The 21,815-nt window shown below is 43.0% G+C and overlaps 2 protein-coding genes across 6 annotated transcripts; both read left to right on the forward strand.

Annotated features, from left to right (window-relative positions):
• The first annotated feature begins 119 nt into the window (after positions 1-119).
• On the forward strand, positions 120-13,378 carry MFN2 (mitofusin 2). The gene is made up of 19 exons (XM_065037593.1): positions 120-248; positions 1,143-1,284; positions 1,520-1,698; positions 2,353-2,488; positions 2,831-2,993; positions 3,546-3,670; positions 3,988-4,096; positions 4,188-4,295; positions 4,705-4,858; positions 5,103-5,170; positions 5,339-5,460; positions 5,793-5,919; positions 6,238-6,342; positions 6,848-6,950; positions 7,596-7,816; positions 7,959-8,108; positions 9,010-9,206; positions 9,587-9,721; positions 10,358-13,378. The coding sequence occupies exons 3-19, from the start codon at positions 1,524-1,526 to the stop codon at positions 10,425-10,427; spliced, it is 2,268 nt and encodes a 755-aa protein (XP_064893665.1). The 5' UTR covers positions 120-248; positions 1,143-1,284; positions 1,520-1,523; the 3' UTR covers positions 10,428-13,378.
• Positions 13,301-21,637, forward strand: MIIP (migration and invasion inhibitory protein). 5 transcript variants are annotated; one of them, XM_065037600.1, is made up of 11 exons: positions 13,812-14,037; positions 15,650-15,837; positions 16,173-16,661; positions 17,072-17,174; positions 17,622-17,733; positions 17,924-17,988; positions 18,419-18,548; positions 18,875-18,971; positions 19,831-19,938; positions 20,230-20,427; positions 20,583-21,637. In XM_065037600.1, exons 1-10 carry the CDS (start codon positions 13,872-13,874, stop codon positions 20,392-20,394), a joined length of 1,623 nt encoding a protein of 540 aa, XP_064893672.1. In that variant the 5' UTR covers positions 13,812-13,871; the 3' UTR covers positions 20,395-20,427; positions 20,583-21,637. The 5 variants fall into 5 exon arrangements, with proteins under 5 accessions (XP_064893675.1, XP_064893672.1, XP_064893671.1 ...); XM_065037601.1 differs by lacking the exon at positions 20,583-21,637 and adding an exon at positions 14,742-14,813 and having other exon boundaries at positions 13,939-14,037; positions 20,230-20,473; XM_065037603.1 differs by lacking the exons at positions 13,812-14,037; positions 20,583-21,637 and adding an exon at positions 13,301-13,423 and having other exon boundaries at positions 20,230-20,473.
• Positions 21,638-21,815: the final 178 nt, after the last annotated feature.

Here is a 21,815-nt window from a genome sequence, read left to right on the forward strand (position 1 = left end):
GGGTGGGGTGGTGGGGGTTAATTATGGGCCTGTCGCACGGGTGCGCGGTTTGGGCCGGGGGAACCCGCGTCCCCCCCGCCCGGTGTCCCCTCGGGGGATCGATCCTCTGGCGGCCAGTGCGGGGCGGCGCCCTCGGACTACGGCTCCCGTGATGCCCCGCGAGAGGGCGCGCGGCGATGACACGCGCCGCCTCGCGCCTGACGATGCGGTGGGGGTAACATGGCGGAGTCGCGGTGGCGGCGGTGAAGGTGAGAGCTGGGGCGGCGCATCATGATGGGGGAGGCGGGAGCCGCTCCAGGTCGGGACGGGCTCTTGTGGGGGTCGCCTCCTGGGCGGCAGGGACGGGAGGACCCGCCGAGGCAGGGTCTTTCTGCCCTCCGAGGCGCGCGCCGCCCTGTGGGGGCGGCAGGGGCCCGCTTCCCGCCCTTTGCCGTGCACGCGCCAGCTGCCGCCCTCCCGCCCGTCCCCTGAGGTGTGAGGAGAAGGTGATGGGGCCGCACTGAGACCGCAGCGGGAGTATTGTGTCCAGTTGTGGCCCCTCAGTTAAGAAGGACAGGGAACTGCTGGAGAGAGTCCAGCGCAGCCACCAAGATGCTGAAGGGAGTGGAGCATCTCCCGTGTGAGGAAAGGCTGAGGGAGCTGGGGCTCTGGAGCTGGACAAGAGGACACTGAGGGGTGACCTCATTAATGTTTACAGATATCTAAAGGGTGAGTGTCAGGAGGATGGAGCCAGGCTCTTCTCGGTGACAACCAATGATAGGACAAGGGGTAATGGGTACAAACTGGAACACAGGAGGTTCCACTTAAATATGAGAAGAAACAACTTCTCAGTGAGGGTAACAGACACTAGAATAGGTTGCCCAGGGGGGTTGTGGAGTCTCCTTCTCTGCAGACATTCAAACCCCCCTGGACACCTTCCTGTGTAACCTCATCTGGGTGTTCCTGCTCCGACGGGGGGGTTGGACTGGATGAGCTTTCGAGGTCTCTTCCAATCCCTAACATTCTGGGATTCTGTGGGGCTGCCTGAAGCATCAGCCCAGCACATCCCCCGGGTGCTGGGATGGCGGGGGAGCAGAGCCGGTCTGGGCCGGTCAGGGAGCTTGGCAGCCTGTGTCCCTCATTCCCTGGTCGCTCTGCCACAGGGACAAGCTGGACTCGGCGTCACTGAAAGAGCTGTGGGCCGGAGGCTGGCGAGGGGGACGGCAGGAGAGCTGCAGTCATTCGTATTCAAGAGGGACTCAAGCTGACCATGCCTGACTTGTGAAAACATAACTCATCCTGAAAGTAAGCAGAGGGAGACATGATTGCTGGGGGCTGTTGACCTGAAGGGAGAACAAAGATGGATTTTCATTATTATTATTTCTGATATTTGAGTAATTTGCTCTTGTAGAAAGTGGAGCAATTTCTTTGTGGAAGAAAAAAGTTATTTTTAAAACCTGTATTTATCTAATTCTTGGTAAGATGCTTAGTTAACTGGCACTTGGTGAGCCACCGTTGTTTGCTGGATTTTTCCCTGTAGCGCGATGTCCCTGTTGTTCACTCGTTCCAAGTCAATAGTTGCAGTGAAGAAGGATAAAAGACACATGGCTGAGGTAAATGCTTCTCCACTTAAACATTTTGTCACTGCAAAGAAGAAAATCAATGGTATCTTTGAGCAGCTGGCCGCATACATCAATGAGAGCTCCTCGTTCCTGGAAGGTAAGCTGAATTCTTGAACTGCAAGTGTGTTACTGCTTCACCCACATAGAGTTCCCCAAACACACACCAAAACCCCTCATTCAGTTAAATGACATCACTATACCTGTGCTTATTTATATGTCCATGTGTGCTTATATATTGGTATTTACAAGGAGAACAGAAAATTATTTGATTGGATTTGAATGGGGTTCAGGGTTCACGTTTTAAAGCAGACAAGTTCACAAATGTTATGAAACTGAGCTAGTTATTAAGCTATGCTTGGCCTATACAAGGCCTTTTAGGTTTTTTACCTGTAATTCTTTCAGTATTCTTACCTAGACATGTCATTGCTAGTGTTGTGTACCTTATGCCCAAAATTTGCTTTAGCAGCTTAATACACAGACAGAAAAATTTTATTTGAGGATATTGGAGTGTTGGAAATGTTTGCTGTGTTCTGTGTAAGGCAGTCCTGAGGATAAGGGTGATTGTTAGATACATGGAAGAAACCATCTGATATAAAATTGCCTCAGGGTGTAATTGCGTGTGTCAAGATTACCCACACAGTCTTTGGGACACAGATAAACCTCTAGTTGTGTGTGTTACATCATGAAGAGTGCACCCAGTACGGAGGGAGGTGATTTGGAATTCAGAGACATGATATAATTTTCATTTTAGAAACACACAGGAACATAGAGCTTGATCCCGTCACCACAGAAGAGCAGGTACTGGAAGTCAAAGGCTACCTGTCAAAAGTCAGTGGCATTAGTGAAGTGTTGGCAAGACGACACATGAAAGTTGCTTTTTTTGGAAGGTGAGTCACGTGCTTATGTTGCCTACGCTCCCCACTCAGTAAGGTGACTGGCATTTTTAGGATTGTAGCCAGTAAAAAATATTTATAGAAACCCTAGTGCTCCAGCTTTTGCTTGTAATTTGCATGTCCCTGGTATTAGTCCTTTTGTAAATTGGAAGCAAATACTGCCCCGCATAATTCTTTGATTTGGAAGAATTCTTACAATAAGAAAATAGAAAAGTCATCTTTTAAGTTTCCTGTGGCATCTAAATTGTTAATACTTTTGATACTGCTTGTTTTAGAGAGCTTTTTGTAGTGTGAAAGCAAGAGGCCTAGCTATAACATTCTTTAATCTGACTTCAGGACAAGCAATGGAAAAAGCACTGTGATAAATGCCATGCTATGGGACAAAGTCCTTCCTTCAGGAATTGGACACACCACTAATTGTTTCCTGCGTGTAGAAGGGACTGATGGACATGAAGCTTTCCTGCTCACGGAAGGCTCAGAGGAAAAGAAGAGTGTTAAGGTACAATTTCCTTAAGCATAAGATAAAGCAGAAGAGCTCTTCAGAAGCGCCAGAAATTGGAAGAAACAAGAAAATAAAAGCACTATTAATAGATTTCACAATTAAGGATTTTAATTATTAAAGAAGTAGAGATGAAGAACAGCGTTTTTTATGATGTAGGAAGGGAGGAATGGAGCCAGATATAGCATGGAAATTGTTCATTTTATGAAAAAGATATGTTTATTTGTTAGTGATAGCAGGGAACCAGAACGATGACTCAGGAAGTTCTGAGCTCTGTGTGACTAACAGAAGGCACAGACTTCCTGGTAATTCCTCAGTAGCCTTTTGTGACAGGAAAATTTCTTAAGGAGAATTTCTCATAAACTCCAACTAGGTGGTCGCCTTTTGCCTGGGAGACTCAAGCAAGTTTTATGTTGAAAACCTTCCAGGGAGAAAGTGATTTGGGGTTGGGTTTTATCTTGAATTGTCTGTGAACAGCCCTGAAGGAGAGATAATTGTGTTAATGGGTCTTAGTATATGCAAAGTGTTATAAATTATCCGTCTTTTTAATAGACAGTAAACCAGCTGGCTCATGCCCTTCATCAAGATGAACTTCTGAATGCTGGCAGCCTAGTCAGCGTAATGTGGCCTAATTCCAAATGTCCTCTCTTAAAGGATGACCTGGTGCTGATGGACAGGTGAGAAATAGCTTTCTTTCCTTTCCTGCTTATCAGAGATTAATTACAGAAATGTTCGCTAAATTTTTATTTGAAGACATCAAGGAAATTGCCCCTGTTCTATCTATGACAGTGACTAAAGTCCTTTGCTGTAGTGAGCAGTCAGAGTTTCTCTTGATTGGTGCTTCGTTTTAGTCTGTACTCTGTGTCACCTCAGGACAGTGTAGCTCAGATGTGGGAAATTAATGCCTTGAAAAAATGAAACATATTTCTTATTAGCTTTTTAATTCTATTATTTGCTGTTCTCACAGCATAGTAATGTCTCTTTTTATTGCTAGCCCTGGCATTGATGTAACCACAGAGCTGGACAGCTGGATTGACAAATTCTGTCTAGATGCTGACGTATTTGTCCTCGTGGCAAATTCTGAATCAACGTTGATGCAAACTGTATGTTCAAGTCCACTTGTTCAGTGAATTTAGCTAAAAGTTTTTTTAAATGACATATTAATCTTAAGAGGTTTTGTCCCATTTTGCTTAGGAGAAGCAGTTCTTTCACAAGGTGAATGAACGTCTGTCTCGACCCAATATATTTATTTTAAATAACCGCTGGGATGCATCTGCCTCTGAACCAGAATACATGGAAGAGGTTTGTGATGTGTTTAAATTCCTTCTCTTTGCATGGATATTATCGAGTCCATTTTGCCTCTGGTCATTGTGGGTAGAATCAAAGTGTTGGATGTAATTGTTTTACAGTTTGGGTTTTTATTACCACAGTGTGGAGACTAGAGGGAGCATAGACTGTAGAGCAGTGGTCAGGAGGTGACTCTTGAAATTTCTGAGCTGTAAATCAGGAGTTTCACAGGGGAATTTTGAAGTTAGATCACTTAGATTGCTCTTCTGGAATCTTCCAGAAGCTAAGTTGATTTTTTTTTAATATTGTTTTGTTTTGGTAGCTTGGACTAGCAGAAGGCATCTGGGTGTCTGGACTAACCTTTAAGAGATGGAGCATAAAGTGGATTTAACTGCATGTGGGGCTTATCGTGTTTATCCCTCAGGTGCGTCGGCAGCACATGGAGCGCTGTACCAGTTTCCTGGTAGATGAGCTGGGTGTGGTGGATCGAGCCCAGGCAGGAGATCGAATTTTCTTTGTGTCAGCAAAAGAAGTGCTGAATGCCAGGATTCAGAAGGCTCAAGGGATGCCAGAAGGAGGTGAGGAAAGCAAACAGAAACTTTCCATTTTCTTATACAGAAGAAAATAGAGAATATCTTGTTAGAAAAAAAAAAAAAAAAGATTAAATTGGGGTGGGTCAGATTATTAATGGAATGGTCAAAAAAAAGAGGTGACTTAGCAGCACTTTTGCATTGTCTTCAAGGTAAAGCAGGAGCATTTCCTGATGTCCAACATGTGATTGCTTTGTCAAAACTCAAGTGGTTGTTTTGTACTTTCTCTCAGGTGGAGCATTGGCAGATGGATTTCAAGTAAGAATGTTTGAGTTTCAGAACTTTGAGAGAAGATTTGAGGTGAGTGTAAATGTGTGCTAACCTTCTGTTTACATTTTACTCCTGAAAAGCTGGGGACTGAAATTTATAAACACGGAATAGACCGCATTTTGGAAACAGATTACACGGGAGGGGGAAGTTGTGTTAGTGTGCTTCTGCCTTCTCATCTTGGCTGCCTTTTGTATACAGGAATGTATCTCACAGTCAGCAGTAAAAACAAAATTTGAGCAGCATACGGTGAGAGCAAAGCAGATCGCAGAAGATGTTCGTCTCATCATGGATTCTGTGCATATTGCTGCCCAGGAACAGCGGTGAGGAGAGCTGATGCTTGGTGCTTGTGTAAATGAAGCTTGTATTCTGGGAGAAATCTAAGGGAATATGAGCATTTGAAATGCAAAGTAGAATACAGCATTTTTGGAAGTGGGAAGGACAAGTACCAGTAGTCTTGCTTCTATTGAATTGTGAAATTATTGGGTGAATAATGTTTTTTTGTCCTGTGCCTAGTGTATGTAATGTATTGTAGATAGTGACACATTTTGTTGTTGGGCAGGAGAATCTGCCTGGTTTCTGGGATTCAAATGGTATTTGGTGATCAAAAGTGCATTTATCCGGCTTTTTGATGGGTGCTTTTTTTTTTCACCAGAGTTTACTGTCTGGAAATGCGAGAGGAACGACAGGAACGTTTAGGTTTTATTGACAAACAGCTGGAGCTCCTTACTCAAGACTACAAGCGGAAAATAAAGCAGATCACAGAAGAAGTGGAGAGGCAGGTAAGGAAGAGTGGCTGCAGAAAAAGTGATTGTCCAGAACAGCTACCAGCACTTCATTTTTCACAAGTCTTAGATTGCCTCAGTCTTTTTCTGTCCGTGTTGTTATACAGAGCATAGATCTACATGCTGCTCAGCCACCTTATTTGTTTGCAAGTCAGCAACATCGCGTTTTGCAGTTGGCACACAACGGCCACATGGCGCTGCACAATCTTAGTGTCTAGTGTTCAGTAGTGCTTACTAAGAAGTGCATGTCTTTGGTGCTTTTCCATCTCTCCCGAGGACAGAATATCTAGAAGCTGTTTTGTGCTGTTTCTCTAGGTGTCAAATGCAATGGCAGAAGAAATCAGACGGCTTTCAGTGTTGGTAGATGAATACCAAGCAGACTTCCATCCATCTCAAGTAGTTCTTAAAGTTTATAAAAGTGTAAGTGATGTTTGCGTCTTACAGGTCACTTAAGGAACTTAAAGTGGCCTTATTTTAGCTGTGAGTCAGTTGTTATGCCAGCTCTTTGAAATGCTTAGCATTCTTCAACTAAGATATGAGCTAAGCTTTTCATATTGGGAAAAATATTTTGTTAGAATATTCCTTATATTGGATGGTTTCTGTGAAGAGTGAACATCATAAAAAAAAAAATAAATTATTTTTTTAATAATCTTAGTGATAAATTGATGCAGATACGCAGTATCATATCATATAGATCAAACAGAACTTTTCCTAGACTACACAGAGTACATGTGAGATTTCTTGATTTGCTTTTTCCTCCACTGGAGAATGGGGAAGAAAAATGAAACTAATATTAGAACACTGAGCAGACAGAATGCGTGCTCCTGTTCTGGGAGGGTTTTTTTAACTGGCAAGCACTAGCACCCACAGCCTGCATCTTACCTATGTTTATTTTAAGCTTAATAACCCTTTTTTTGTTTGTCAGGAGCTGCATAAACATATTGAGGAAGGTCTGGGTCGTAACATGTCGGATCGTTGCTCCAATGCAATTGCAACTTCCCTGCAGACAATGCAACAAGAAATGATAGGTCAGTTCAGCAGGCAATATTTCCCTTTATCTTTCCTGTAACTGTAATGCAAACCAACTAAGTAGGTGTTCTGGGCTTTTCTTTAATCTGATGGCTGATGTGCAGCTGGCATCAGGACTAGTTACTCCTGCTTTTTTCCACTCTATCTGAACTTGTGTAGTGCTTTGCTAACAAATACATACGATCAGCTTAATCCTGCATGACAGAGGGGAACTGTGACTTTGGAAACTTGGGTGATTCACAGACCAAGATCTAATGAAATGTGAATGACTTGTAACTAGGTGCCTGTCTGAATATAAGCTTTAAGAGGAGTATGGTGTCTAAATGCTTTTAGAACTGGCCTTCAGGTTCTGTTTTCCGAGTTATCGCTAAACTGTAAACTTCAGCAGCTACCTGTAAGGGCTTGGGAGGGTCCATGGAAAGATTTCCTTCTGAGTTGGTCTGAAACACTAAGAATTTAATAGTAATTTGTGATGTATCTCTTGCTTTACAACGTGCTTGGCTTTAGGAAATTTAAGGTGCTAAGAAAAACAACTGTGGAGGAAGGAACAACCCAGAACTACCCTGATTACAGAATACAAGTCTGGTTAATTTTTGTGAACTCAATATCCATTTTTTGAATGTTTCTCTTTTCCATCTGTGCAGATGGTTTAAAGCCCCTTCTCCCAGTCTCTTTGCGGGGCCAGGTGGACATGTTAATTCCCCGACAATGCTTCATGCTCAGCTATGATCTGAACTGTGACAAGCTTTGTGCAGACTTCCAAGAGGACATAGAATTCCATTTCTCTCTTGGATGGACGATGCTGGTGAACAGGTTTTTGGGACCAAAGAATGGTCGTTGGGCCTTGATGGGCTATAATGACCAGGTAGGTAGAATATCTCATTGAGTGGTCAGGGGTAGGTGTGATATTCATCATTTTGGTAGCTGCTGAAGTCTTCTTGGTGGGAAGGGCAGTGGCTTGCCTTCTCTTATTCTGTATTTTGTTTTTTCACTGCTTTTCTAATTAGGTTCAACGCCCTTTAACACCAGCAAATCCCAGTCTGCCTCCTTTGCCTCAGGGCTCTATGACACAGGAAGAGCTCATGGTGTCAATGGTGACAGGACTGGCCTCATTAACCTCCCGAACTTCCATGGGGATCATCGTGGTTGGTGGCGTGGTGCGTTGGCAATCTGAGCAGTATTTATATAAATAAAGTCGGAGCACTGACTTGAAAGTGCTCGCACTGCTGAGTGTAGATATTTGCTATCCACGGATAGTGAAATACTTTATCCTTTGTTCTTCCATTTGGGTATAAATATTGAGCTTATTTTGCGTAATAGTTAGGCTTGGACCCAGGGTTGTTGTGAATGTAACCCTTCAAAGTATATGATGGAAGTATTAAATAGTCTTTGGTTCTTTTATGAGAATAAAATAAAATTTGGTATTTTCCCATTTACAGAGGAGTCAGGACAGAAATGTCTACCAAGAGCCTCTGTCTACCTTCCTGAAAGGGGAAGAGAGCACTTAATTTTAGATACTGTACCTAATTTATATAAGAGAAAATCATTACCTCCTGCTTCTCTGTCTTTTGAAAATAATGAATGTTTTGAATCTCAAATCTCCTCAGCCTGAAGAGGCATAAGAGATCTAGCTCAAGTTGCACGGTAACTCCAGATCTTGTTGTGGCAGGGTCTAAGTTTCTCTAGTGCCAGTTCCATACCTACTTGCTGTTCCAGTGTCACAGGTGAATTCCCAAAGGGGAGGTGGTTGCTTAGAAACATCTTTTACTTCAGAAACAGGGATTCTATGAACCATACAAAGTTCATTTGCACTTGCAGATATTTAAATATACTGGGAAGGTTAACCCATACAGAACCCAGATAGTTTAAGTTGGGTATTTTTATTTTATGGACTGGACATCAGCAGTAAGCTGTCTGAACAATGAAACCACTTGCAAGTCGGGGTTGATTTTCATGTGCCTAGAATGTAAGTACGATGCTCTGTGCGCTGTTTTTAGGAGTTACCATCATTCCTAGGTGATGATCATGTCTTTTGTTTTTCCATGTACTTTTTTTTAGGTCTGGAAGGCTGTGGGTTGGAGACTGATTGCTCTCTCCTTTGGCCTTTATGGGCTCCTTTATGTATATGAGCGACTCACCTGGACCACAAAAGCGAAAGAGAGAGCTTTCAAACGGCAGTTTGTAGAGTACGCTGGTGAGAAATTGCAGCTCATCGTCAGTTACACAGGTTCTAATTGCAGCCACCAAGTTCAACAGTGAGTTGCCTGTATTCAGTTAAACTTTATCTGAATTCTGTTGGTTTTTTTTTTTTTTTAATGATGTTCCTTGTTAAAACAAGATAAGTCTGCATATTGAATTCCAGGTTGAAAAATGTGTAATAGTACATGTGTTTTAAAAGAACATTTGAGTTTTTGAATCACCAATGTAGTATTTACATTGGTGCTGTTACGCCTTAGTCTTAATGTACTTCTGTCTCCCAAATCAAGTTGCACTGATGCTTGTGCAAAAGTGGAAAGATGAGCACCTGACTCAGTATTGTCATCACTGTACACCAAGGGATTTATTCCTTGAATTTGCTGCTTGATCTTACCTTTCTTACCTTCTGTCGTATCCAACTATTCTCTTTGTTTCTTAGAGAGCTTGCTGGAACGTTTGCTCATTTGTGTCAGCAAGTGGATGTCACGCGGGAGAATCTTGAGCAGGAAATTTCTGCCTTGAATAAAAAAATTGAAGTTCTGGATTCACTGCAGAGCAAAGCAAAACTGCTCAGGTGAGATTGTATTGTCGTTTGCATACAGTTGATTTTTACGTGATTGCCCCAGGATGTTCAGACTAGGGTGTATCTTTGAATGCAGTCCTTCTTCTGTCATAGCGTTTGATGTGCAGATAGCAGCAGCTTTTTCTACTGAGCTGTGTTCCCTTTCAGAATGTACCTTCCCATGTACTGTCAGCAGTCTCCCACAAAACACTTTTTCTTTCTTGTTTTTGGTTTGTTTGGAATTACAGTTGCTTTCCATTTATCAAACATACATTTTTCCTATAAACTCCTTCAGGCCAATAGAAAATGATGCAAAAAGTCTCACCCTTGCCTTTGTACACGATTGTCTGATGTTTTTCTTCACCTTGCAAATGTCGTTGGGAAGAATTTTTCAAACATTCCATATCTACACAGCAAGATCAATGTGAAGTTGTAACCAAGATCTCTGTTTACATGTCAAAGCCTAGGGACTTTGGCGGGGAAGCGTTCCTGACCTGGGGACGGTCAAGGAATGGCCGCAGCGTTTTGGAATGGACTTCTGGCTCTCCTCTGCATGCTTTGCTGTTCACTCGTTTTAGTTGTATTTCCTTCGGATTGCTGTGAGAAGAGGTGTTTTACTGGCCTAATGGAGACTTTCTGTCCTTGCAGGAATAAAGCGGGTTGGCTTGACAGTGAACTCAACATGTTCACACATCAGTACCTGCAGCAAAGCAGATAGTGTGGAAAGAAGAGAAAACCAACACTGTTTCCCTTCAGTGCTCTCTTAATTACTGCAGAGAACATGGTGGGTGATGGAATTCCCTAAAGGGAGTGAGCAAAAGCCTGTTGCCACGTTTCCAGTTGCTGTGTGAACAGTAGGATTCTGCTTCCCAGTTTTGCGTCCCACCTTTGAACACTAGCTGATTACTACTCTTCTTTTTCCTTCTTGTGAGACGAGGCTACTGCAGGAGGAATGTGTACTTCATACATTTACAGGGGGCTTTTTAAAGCAAAATCAAGTACAGTAACAAGTTTAAAACAAGCAAATGTTTATCAGGTTGAAAGTTATTCTGGCACCTCTTTATGAAGTCATTCATTTTACTACATAAAGATAGAACTTTTGACTTCCAAGCCCCAAGTTTATGTATGTGTGACAAGCAGTTTGTCTAAACACAGATCCCATGCACACAGAAATAATGATGGTTTCACAATGTATTTATAGCACGTGCAGGCCCACTTCCTAGGTTAATATTCCATTATTATAGAACATGACAGAGAATCACCATGTTCATTGAAAGGTTTATTACTGTCGTTATGTTTAGACCTATGAACAAAACCCAGTTCTCTTCCAGAGCAAGAGGAACTAAGATTTTGCTTTGGTAAGCTTATTGTCTTTGGTTCTTCCTCTTGAGTAATGCAGTCTGGCCCATTTCACATCATGGACAAATAGATTGCAAAGACCTAACTAGCTCCTGTGAAGGAGGTAATGCTGATAGTTGGCAGCTTGTTGAGGAAGAAAAATAGGGAAGAAAAGCCAGTTGACAGAATGTAATGAACTGCCTTATGAGATAAGTTGATGAATGTGGGGTTATTTTGGAAATGCACAGCTGTGTTTTCTGGAAGCAGGCCTTTGGAATTCCATTAGCCACTGTTTGGCCACAAGAACAGCATGTGGATTACAAGCTGTAAGAGATTTTGCTTATTGTAGAGTTCCCATAGGATGTTACAGTCCGTGCAGTAATTTGATTTCCTGTTGTTTCCCTTATTTTAAAGTATGAGAATGAGCTGGCAAGTGCAGCTCCTCTGGGGCAGGGGGGAGACCTGTCCCTCTTATTTCATCACAGGGCAAGAATGGGTTAAGGCAATTAATTTTATTAAAGATATTTGTTATTTGCAAATAGATAAAATTTATCTGTTAGTTTTGTCCTGAAGCAATTTTCAATTTGGGGTGTAAGATTTTGGAACTAGAACTTGAGTCTCTTCCTGTTGGAATTGATAGATGAGAAATTCCCACTGATTTCAGTAGTACCAGATTCAGGTTCCAATGTTGCAAAGTTTCTTTTCCACTTGGTGGGTCAATATTTTGCCATGTGTTAAGCATAACCTTTGTATTCCCCACAAAATGTCCGAGGAATCCAGAATCAGATCCTGTAATTCTGAGGTTAGTGACACCCTAAATCTCTTCAGCATCAAACTTTAGAGAATGTGGGCTATCTTTGAGGAGTCCCAGCTGAATTCAGAACTACTAAGAGTTGTTTTCTTATTGACAATGAGACTTTTCACTTGAACATGCTATCAGCTGGGCTTAAGATTTCTCGTTCATTGCTCAGGTGTGAATATTTGTGCATGTGACTGGTCCCCTGGTTCACCTGTCGCAAAAGTTCCAGAAAGAAGAAGCTGCCTGATACTTGAGGGAGTTAAAATAGTGAAATGTCAGTAAGTACTTTAGGCTCTTCTAAGATTTGCAGTAAGAGTTGAAGTATCTTAATCGTGTAGGAGCTGGCAGTGAGACTTTTCTTATGTCCCTGAAATGCAGGAGGCAAACAAACCTTTCACTTCCAGTAGACAGCTTTGAATCCAACCCAAACGGAAAAGCTGTTTTCATTAGAGGACTTCCCTGGCCTTGGTCGGTTTCCTCAGGCAACCACCAGGACATAAATGTGGCTTGGATCAGATCAGAGAATGAGTAAGAAAGAAATTTGAGCCCTTGCCTTTGGAACTATGTTTTCTAGGCTTGTGATGAAGTATACCGGAGTAAGTGGAATCATCCACTGTTATTTTGCTGCAGGTGTTATGTGAATAAATGTGGATGTCTAGTCTCTCAGGCTGTCACGTACACATTCATGATAGGCTTTGAACTATGCTATTGAGTTAAAATGTTAAGTACATCCCTTACACACTACAAAATTGTCGATTCCAGGTAGAGGGAGATGATGATGTACTACTACTCAGCAGCTCTGGGCTAGCCAAAACGCTGACCTTGCTTTTGAAGACGTGCTGTTAGTGTGTCTTCAGCAGCCTTTAGGGGAAATCTGATAAATGAGCTCATCTTTAGCATCTCTCATCTGTAAAGGGCAAAGATATTGGTGGATTCTTAGAATCTGGTGTCTTGCCAATGTGTATGTTTCTGACACTGTTCAGATTTTGGTGGTGTAGGCATTCTCAGTGTTGTGCTGAAACCCAACCTATAGAACGAAGGAAAGAACCACCTGGATTTTTTTAAGAAGCAAAACTAACCTGGGAGAGAAGAATTTTTACATACATATATAACACTTGTCCCTACAAGCCTGAGTAATCTAGAATTGAGCTTTTAACAGAAAGCCCTATGAGCTGGATTCCTCTTAAATAAAATACAGCTGTACTTCTTTAATTCAGAGTGGTGGAAGAATGGACACTATTAGCAAGGAAGCAGTTCTCTGCTTTTCATAAAGAATGATAAACTAATCCTGTGAACAGGTAATTTCAAAAGCAATCATCCTCCAACTCTTATTAAAGGAGGTCAGCTAAATGCACTTTATCTTATTGCTGCTACTTATTTTTCCTCATTGTGTTATGTTGATGGAGCTCTTCAAAATACTCTTACCAGTGAGTTTTCTCTCTGCTGTATTTAAGGTGATAAATTTGCATGAATTATTCCTGTATCAATGCTATAAACAATGGAAACCAAAATAAAAATGAATTGGAAAAGTATTTCTCCTGATGTGTTCTGCGTGTTGTGATACAAAGTCTTCAAGTGTAAGTATAATATATTTGGAGAATGATATGCTGCCCTGTTGTAGTAAATTGCCTGTTTGACGACAGTGACCTGTTATCTGTGTTCTTGCTATGTAAATTAACGAGACCAGTAATGCTGAATTATCTGATGGGGAGGCTTGAGAGATTCCTTCTTAAGCTATACTAAAAACGTCAATATTGAATCAGTGCTTTCTTGAGAATATTGTGGGAAATAATGGTCAGCAAGTACTGTGTTAACTGTGGTGAACCAGTACTCTCGGTTGATAAGATTACACGGTGTGTGTGAGAAGGCGGCAGGTTTCTAGTGGTACGTTTTCAAAACAGCTCCCGTTCAGCTTCTGGGGGAGCTCAGAAGATGAGCTGTGGCTATTTAATGAACCCAAAAGGAGCAAGTTAGGGGCCGCGTCCTGCCCGTGACCGCGGGCCGGGCGGTGCCTGAGCCCCGCGCATGCCGGGAGCGCGGGGCGGGCCCAGCCCCGCCGGCAGCCCCGCTGCGCCGCGGGAACGGCCGGGCCGGGGCTGCCCGGGGGATTCCCAGCGTTGGCTGCGGCGAGGGCGGGGACCCGCCGGCGGTGGGGCCCTCCCGGCTGCGGGATCGCCGGGGTGCCGCGCAGGTGGGCCCGGACGCGCGGAGGCGGCGGGAGGGGAGCGGGGGGAGTCTGAACGGCTGCAGTGCTTGGCCTGGTCAGACTGGCGGGCTCCCCACGCCGTACCCTGCAGGGAAGCTTTAGCGGATCTCTGTCGCCTGCTAGACTTGCCTTTTAAAGACGAAAGGGGAATTTTACAGTGCCAACGGCCAACTGCCCTTCCTCCTGGCCACGGAAGAGCCAAACCAGCGTGTATGCGCACAAACAGCTCTGGGAAGCCCTCCGTAGGTGTTAGACAACTTCCTCGGAGAGATGAGAGTGCTTAGTTCCCAAGACGACTGTTATTTATTTTTCTTAGCTGTGAGAAGCTAAGCTCCTTTTCACAAAGTATTCAGACCAAGGCAGTTTCATACCCTTGAGCCCCTGGGGTTGAGCATGAAGGCCTAACAGCTTCTTGCAGATTATACTAAGTGGATCTCATCTGGTAAAACCCTTCCAAAAAGTCCCCTGACTAATGTTATTTTCAGAGTATTTGCTTTTCGATGAGAAATGCTGAGAGGGTGCTGTTAGCTTTGTCCTGTGAATACTGTGGGAACTCTGTTCAAATTATCTCAAATTCAGTTCCTCAAGACTGATATTCCTATTTTGTGTCTAGTAGCGTGCTTCTCATTTATTGTAACAAAAAGATTTGTAGTTTTTTTTAATTCTTAGCGCTGCTCTTCCTTTTCCAGTGCTTTTGTAGAGCATATGCATTTGACTCCATGCATTCAGTTGCCAAGGTAGCAGGCACAAAAACAAACCAGGTGAGTTTTGGAGATCCTTCAGGGATCCTTCAGAACAAAAGGTCCTAGAGAAGCACAGTTTCACTTGAGAACATAATTGATCACTCTAATCAAAAACAATGTGGGGGTTTGGCTTTAGGGTTTTGCTTTGTTTTATTTAAATAACACTTTCTGCAAATTTAGAGGAGCTTATAATGTTGTAAACATGCTGAACAGCATAACAACCTTCCAATCAAACTAAGCTTTATTTATCTGTTAACCTCCCCACACTTCTAATAAAGTGTAACCTTTAGTGGTTAATGTGTGGGACTGGAATTGTCTGAGCCCTCATCCTGAGTCATAAGTGAGCCTTTTGGAGTTTTCCTGCCTATGGAACATGGAGAACAGTTTTGACTCAATATTTCTTTTGGATGTAGTACAAATATTCATCTCCACAATTTATATTTTGAACTTAAGAGCATCCTGGTATTATCACAAATACATTTTGGTGAATTACATAAGGTTGTCCTAAGTATCAGCCTCGGAATCAGATGTCGCTTATTTGGCTTTTTGGTGTGACTTTTTTGTGTTTATGGTTCCCTCTGTAAGAATGTCTTGTCTCTGTCCAGCCAGCTACCAGTTTCTGGGTGCAAATATTTGACAGTACATCTGAGGGGGGAGAAGTGTGCAGTGGTGGTAGTTCTTAGCATAAAGAGTTTTGAGACTGGCTGATTTCTCAGGAGCGGTGATCAACACTCCCAATGTTTCAACAGCTCTAAGGGTTTTTTATGAGAAGTCCCCTGAAAGGGGTTTCTCCTGAGTCATCTTCTTTACTCAATGTTCCATTTATATCATTCATGCTTCCTCTGGCTTTACAGGAAATTGTTTTCATAGGATGGAGTCAGAGCACCTGAAGAGGTTGCGTCAGGCTAACCAGGACCTTCTACAGAGGCTCAGAATGAAGCAGGAAGAGATCAGAAAAAGACTTCCCAGCAGGCCACTCGTTCCAGCATCTCTTCATAATAGAGCGGCTCCCGAGAGATCTGTCCCTGTGCCCAAGAGAGGGGTACGTGTTGTGTCTGGGAGCTCTGGGAAGCAAATGGGCCTTGTGGCATTGCAGGACATAATCCTTTTGTTTCTTCTAAGCACAAAGGTTGAAAGTTTAGCGGTTCCTCAAACTGGGAAAAGCTGCATTTAGATGGAAGTGGACTTCTTTCTTACCTTCTCCAAACACTTCATAATGTGTCATGAATAACATCAGGATTTGAGGGGTTTTTCTGTACAATAATTTAAAGGGGTGAGCAGACTAGCATGGGAGGTTGGTTTTTCTCGTGCTGAGTGAACTGTCCTAATGATAGGTATTTGTAGCATCATGTGGTACGAGAGTGTCTGTCATTACAGAAGGAAAACCAGGACAATGCTGTGAATTCTACATCTGAGCCTGCAGTGTTGGTGTCTATGGAACCCAGAGTTTACGCAGCCAGAGCAGCCCTCTGTTCATCTCTTAATTACAGCAGCAATGACAGAGGGGTTCAGCAACGAGTGAAGATGCAGGAAGGAGTCGCTTTGGATTCCAGCTTTCCTGGGAATGAAAAGAATGTTATGCCAGTGTCTGCAATCACTATGTGTGGCAGAGAAACTTCTGGAGTAGATAGAGATGGTCATGGTCAAAGAAGTCCAGAGAAAGAATCCCTCTGTCTGGGATATGGAGAGAACAGAAAACAGTCCACTCTGCTACATGGTTTCCATAAGAAAAAACAGCCTGAGGATCATGTGGACCCGTCAGTGAGCAGAATACAAAGTGAAGAGACCAGCAAGCCACATGTGGTCCTTAAAGAGCCCATAATCTGCAAATCAATCTTGCTGACATCTCAGTCCAAAGAGCTGAAGGTAAACGGTGAAACCAATGCTTTGCTTATTTTCACAAGTCAATAGATGGATGGAGAGAAAGGGTCAGGAGAACATTGCTTGCCCTGTTCCCACTGTGCAAATTGGAAGTTGGGGTCAGAATTGTTCCCAACCGTAGCAGCCAGGGACTGTTGGCAGTTTGTTGGGGCCTTTCTTTCCTTAGCCCTTGAACCCAAGTCCAGAAAACTGGAGCACTTCGCTGTAAGACTCCTTGCCATCTGTGTATGCAATTCAGATGCTCAGGGAGAACAGGCTGGTGTGGTGTTGCTGCTCCATGGCTTGTTTCCGTAAGCGTGAAGAGCAGGGTATTTCTCTGATCATCTTCCTTTGAATGTAACTTTGAATGTCCTGCTAGATGTATAGGATATCTTTATGAATTGTTTTCTTCCCAGAGGGAAGCTGGTCATGTGACTTTTCAGCCTGACCCTGAAGAATATACCGTACCTGTGAGCAGCTGGTCTGCGTGTCCTTTTCTGGGCTACGACTGGATTGCAGGTGAATCCTAAACCTGAAGGCTCAGTGTGATGTCGTAATGTGAGGGTTTAAAACAGTTTATCACCCCTTTAAGTTGAGGTGTGACAGAACTGCAGAGCTAGAGCTCATGTAGCAGGTCTCAGCAGAGGAGCTACAGTTTTGTCAGAAGCCATTCCCTGTCCAGAGGTGGCCTGCGCGTCGGTGAAGTGGCAGTGGTGTGGGAATCCAGGCAGCAAGTGGCAAAACTGAGTGGGGTCGGGAGGACACCAAGTCACTAAAACGAATGGGTGCAATAAGGGACCCAAACCGTGCAGTACATCTCTGGTTTGACATGTTGGCATGCTCTTCTCGTTGTCCATTTTGGTGCTTCAGACCTTTGTTGTTTTGACTGTTTTGCGTGACACTTGCTTTGGTGATTTCCCAAATTTGCCAAATCCTTGAACTTTTCTCTTTCCTTGCTGTTCTCAGGGCTCCTAGATACCAACTCTCCAGTAGCAGAAAAGTCTGATCAATATTTTGCTGAGCTACATGAGTTCCGACAGGCCAACAAAGAAGCATGTATTAATGAGCAGAACCTGGAGTAAGTGGGCAGGGGGGAAGGGCTGAAGCAGCAATGTATCCCTTTAGCATAATGAGAAGTATGATCCGATTGGAGTGGAAGATGGTACAAGTGGTTTTGTAGCCCTTTATTTACCTCCCAAAAAGAAATGTGGGGCTGTTCAGAGGGCCTGCCCCAAATCACTAACTGATGTATTTGTGTGTTTCTTTAGGCCCAAAGCTCTGGATTACATAGATTCTGAACAAGAACCAGATTTGATAAGCGGTTCCCATAAATGTAAGATCAGATTTCATCCTAATCCAATTTCTGTGTACAAACAACTGAGCAGTATTTTCTTGTTGTTCTGAGAGAGCCCCACAATCATGCAACACCAGAATGTGTTGGTTTTAGCTGCAGTTTCTAATCCAGATTAAACTTCCTACTCCAAAGATACTTGAGCCTTCTAGGGTTCCTCTCTCAGTGTCATCTTACTTTGTCAGGGTTTCTTGTAATTGGCTAATGTTCTGGTTTTAAGTTGAGGTTGAAATTTTGCTTTTGCTTTTTAGGAACTAATTTGGGGACAGGAAATGTAAACGATATTTCAGGAAAAGCAGCTCTTTCTATAGAATGCATATGTGGCACTGTGGTAGAACACAGCTTTGTTGACTGGGTTGAGGAACCTTCTGACAAACTGGAAATACCATAATTGTTCGTTACTCTGTGGCAGGTGTTTACTGTTACCGTTTAAACCAGCGCCTCTTCACTGTCCCTGTGGATTCAGAATCTGCTTGCCCCGTGTGTAAGATCCCACGTAGTCACCAGCCCCCAGAGACACTGGAAGAACCAGCCTATGTCAGGTAGTTAAGAATTATTGCTTTGTAATCTACAAAACTTGAGACAATGGGGAAGAAAAAATTGATCTTGTGAGGGAGAAAATGGCATCAAAATAGCTGTTCTCAAGGTAGGGATATCTCCTGCTTAAACACTCACTACTGATCTTTCCCATAAGCAGACACAGTTTTGAACTCAGAATCTGAATGCGCATGTTAAGTGTCTAACATCCTAATCCAAAACTGTTGGTTGACTTTGGGATTAGGCCCTTGGATTCCAAATAGGTAAGGCATGCAGATTTCCTCCACCTTGTCAAAGGTGTAGGCAATTATTTTCCATTGTGTGGTTGCAGGGTCAGCATTCCCACATCTACCCTTATGCCTGCCTACAAATACAAAGCCCATCGCAGGAAGAGCCTTGAACCAGTAGACAATCTAGCGTTACCTTCGGTAAGTTGCTGTCTTGTTACCGATGCGGATGGCACAGCCCAGGCTGGGCATTGTTTTACAGCACAAGAAGGAAAGAGAATCTGTTACCCTCCTGGCAGGGTTTCCACTAAAATTTCTCACCTGTGTCACCAAGATAGCAAGAAAGGCCATTGCTGTGTGCTTCTGAGTTCATACTTTAGCAGAAATAAAGTATGTGACATATCTCCAAATGCTTTATTACACTGAGGAAAAAAGTATCATATGGAGCTGTATGCTTCTGGGGCATGGTTCAGCTGATTTATTTCAGGCATTGACCTTTCAACACAATAAGCCATGCGTAAGAGTGCCTGTGTTTCTTTCCACAGATGTTAGAGAGTCTAAAAGACAAGGTTCCTTGAAGTATTCGCAGTGTAGAAGGGCCAGGCAAAATAAATTGTGGCAAAGTTGGCTTCAAAACTGGTTTTGTAGAGTCAGTCACGTATTCCAGCCGCTAGGCAATGCCACAGGCAATATTATTAATGAGACCTAGGCCTGGCCTAGAGATTTCCAGGGAAGAGGCAGGAAGAGGCCTGGTTTTGAGGTTTAGGGAACAGGATGAGTCAGTTGAGAAAGGTTCAGAGAGGTCAGGTGCTTGAGTTCACAAAGCGGGAGGTTGTTTTAGAAATAACTATCCACTGAAAGGTGGAAGAGGGAAAAGCTATGCAGTTTTGCTTCGTTAGAGATGTCTTCTCTTTCCTGTTAGTCTCATAAAACTTGTCACAAATTAGTTAATTACCTGCTAAAACCTCTCTGTGCAGAAGTTATTATTTAGAACTAACAGGCCACAGTAGATTAAAAAGGGGAAAGCACTCTAATGCAGCATTCCCCTCTCTTTTCACAGCATTGTCTGGCTGGCTGGGAGAATGTCATCCCTTCCAGCAACCCCACCCTCAGCAGTTTGGATCTGCGAGCTTCACTGGAAGAGAACCCTTCTCACCATCCTCACCTGGTAAGAACAGCCTGTTAAGACTCCCTGGAAATGCTGTGAATTGCACAGATGGGAATTGCAATCCCGTCTCTCTAAAGGGTATGATAATCATCAATGACTGAGCAAACTTAAAATGCATGGAAGATTATCTCCTTGTCTCTTCTGGTGTTGTGCAAACTACTGTGCACAGACAGAAAAAGGCAAATGGAGCTGGATAACAGGCAAAAACCTGTTGAGCTCACCAATCTGCATCAAAATGGGAAAAGTCACTTCGGCATTCTTTGAGTAGTGTTCTCTTCATTTGGATTCCAGAACTCGGTGTCCGGAGTGTCAGGAGGAACCAGAACTGACAAGCTTCTGAATCTGACCCGCTTGGCACGCTTCAGATTTGGCAGTGCTTCTCAGCAGAGGGAGCAAAGCAAACCTGGACGCTACAGGGCAGCTCCAAATTTAAATCTGACTGCCTCAACTCTGTGAACCACTGGCTTGATTCCCCTGGGGAAGGAATGGGTGTGGAAACAACTCTATTTGGATAAAAATAAATCTTGGAACAGATTTTTCCTAGTTTTCATAGTCATGCACATACGTGAGCAGCCGGTGCATGTAGCTGAATGTCCAAACTCTCATACGTGCTTTTTCCCTTTTTCTTTTTTTACCTTTTGCAGCTACTTCTAAGCAGTTGCATGAGCTTTCCCACCTAGAGCTGGATAAAGTGATGCATACAGGATGACTAACTAGTACCGTTACCACTGGGACAACCGTAGCTACAAAGTTCACCTGCCACCTCAACTAAGTAAACCAGAAGTATAACGTTAACTCTGAATGCCAGGGTGAGGAATTGGCCTATCAATGGCCTGGTTCAGTGCAATGCATAGAAATATGTTCATTTCCAAACGTTTGAAACATGACACATAATTTCCTAGTGCCTTATTTTGAGTTACTCAATAATTCAGTTCCTTGTTCCTTGCTGTCAGTACATTGTAAGAATTAATATCAGGAGTCTTGAATGAATGTAGTGCTGATTTATTCTGTTTAGTTACTAGCCTGTCAAGGAATGACTGTCTCCAGAACCCTCAGGTGAAGCGTCTCCACATGGCATGAGCTTGCTTTTTGAATTATTTGCCAACTTTGATTTTTGGAGCTTTCATCTCTTTGGAACTTGAGTTTTCAAAGCCCAGAAGAATTTGTTTTCAGAATGTGTCAAATCTGAAAACACGAGAGAAATTCTGCCCTTTCTCTTCAGAGTTAAAAAACCTTATTTTCACCAGTTTTCTGGGTAATGCCACAGCAAATGTAAAGATTTAGTTTTCTGCTTCATCTGGTGTATTCCGTTGATTTCTGCAGCGCAAACACGTGCTGGTTGGACAAGGAAAAGAAGACCCTCAATTGTCAAGTTGAGATGCTCAGCTACGCTCTTTGGAAAAACTGCATACTGAAAATCTTCCCATTTGTTTCTTTCACAAAAATTATTTAATATTTTCTGTCTTTCTTTTGCTTGTGTCAGCAAAGGAAAGCTCATCTTGCTTCTGTTAAGAGATAAGCTTGATCAGTCTCTGCTTTTAGATGAGGAGAACTAGAGTACCAGGAAAGGATATGAGTTATCCAAAAACTCTGTGACAGTACTGGGAACAAATGACTCCCACTCCTGTGTTTTAACCACAAGGCCAGTCTTCCCCGAACATTTTTATTTTCAATTTTGGATAAAAATGTGTAGAATTTACGCTCTTGTTCCTTTCTCAATTTCCTCAATTTACTTTTCAGGCAATATACATAGAGCGCATTTCAGTTGCAACAATAGCATAAACAATTGCATATCAGTGAACAAATGTAAAATATTTGCACAAAGGGTGGTGAACAAGGAAAGCTCTGGCATATCTTCTTACTATTTTGACCTCAGA

Source organism: Columba livia, chromosome 21 (assembly GCF_036013475.1).
Source record: "Columba livia isolate bColLiv1 breed racing homer chromosome 21, bColLiv1.pat.W.v2, whole genome shotgun sequence".
Classification (NCBI taxonomy): Eukaryota; Metazoa; Chordata; class Aves; order Columbiformes; family Columbidae; genus Columba; species Columba livia.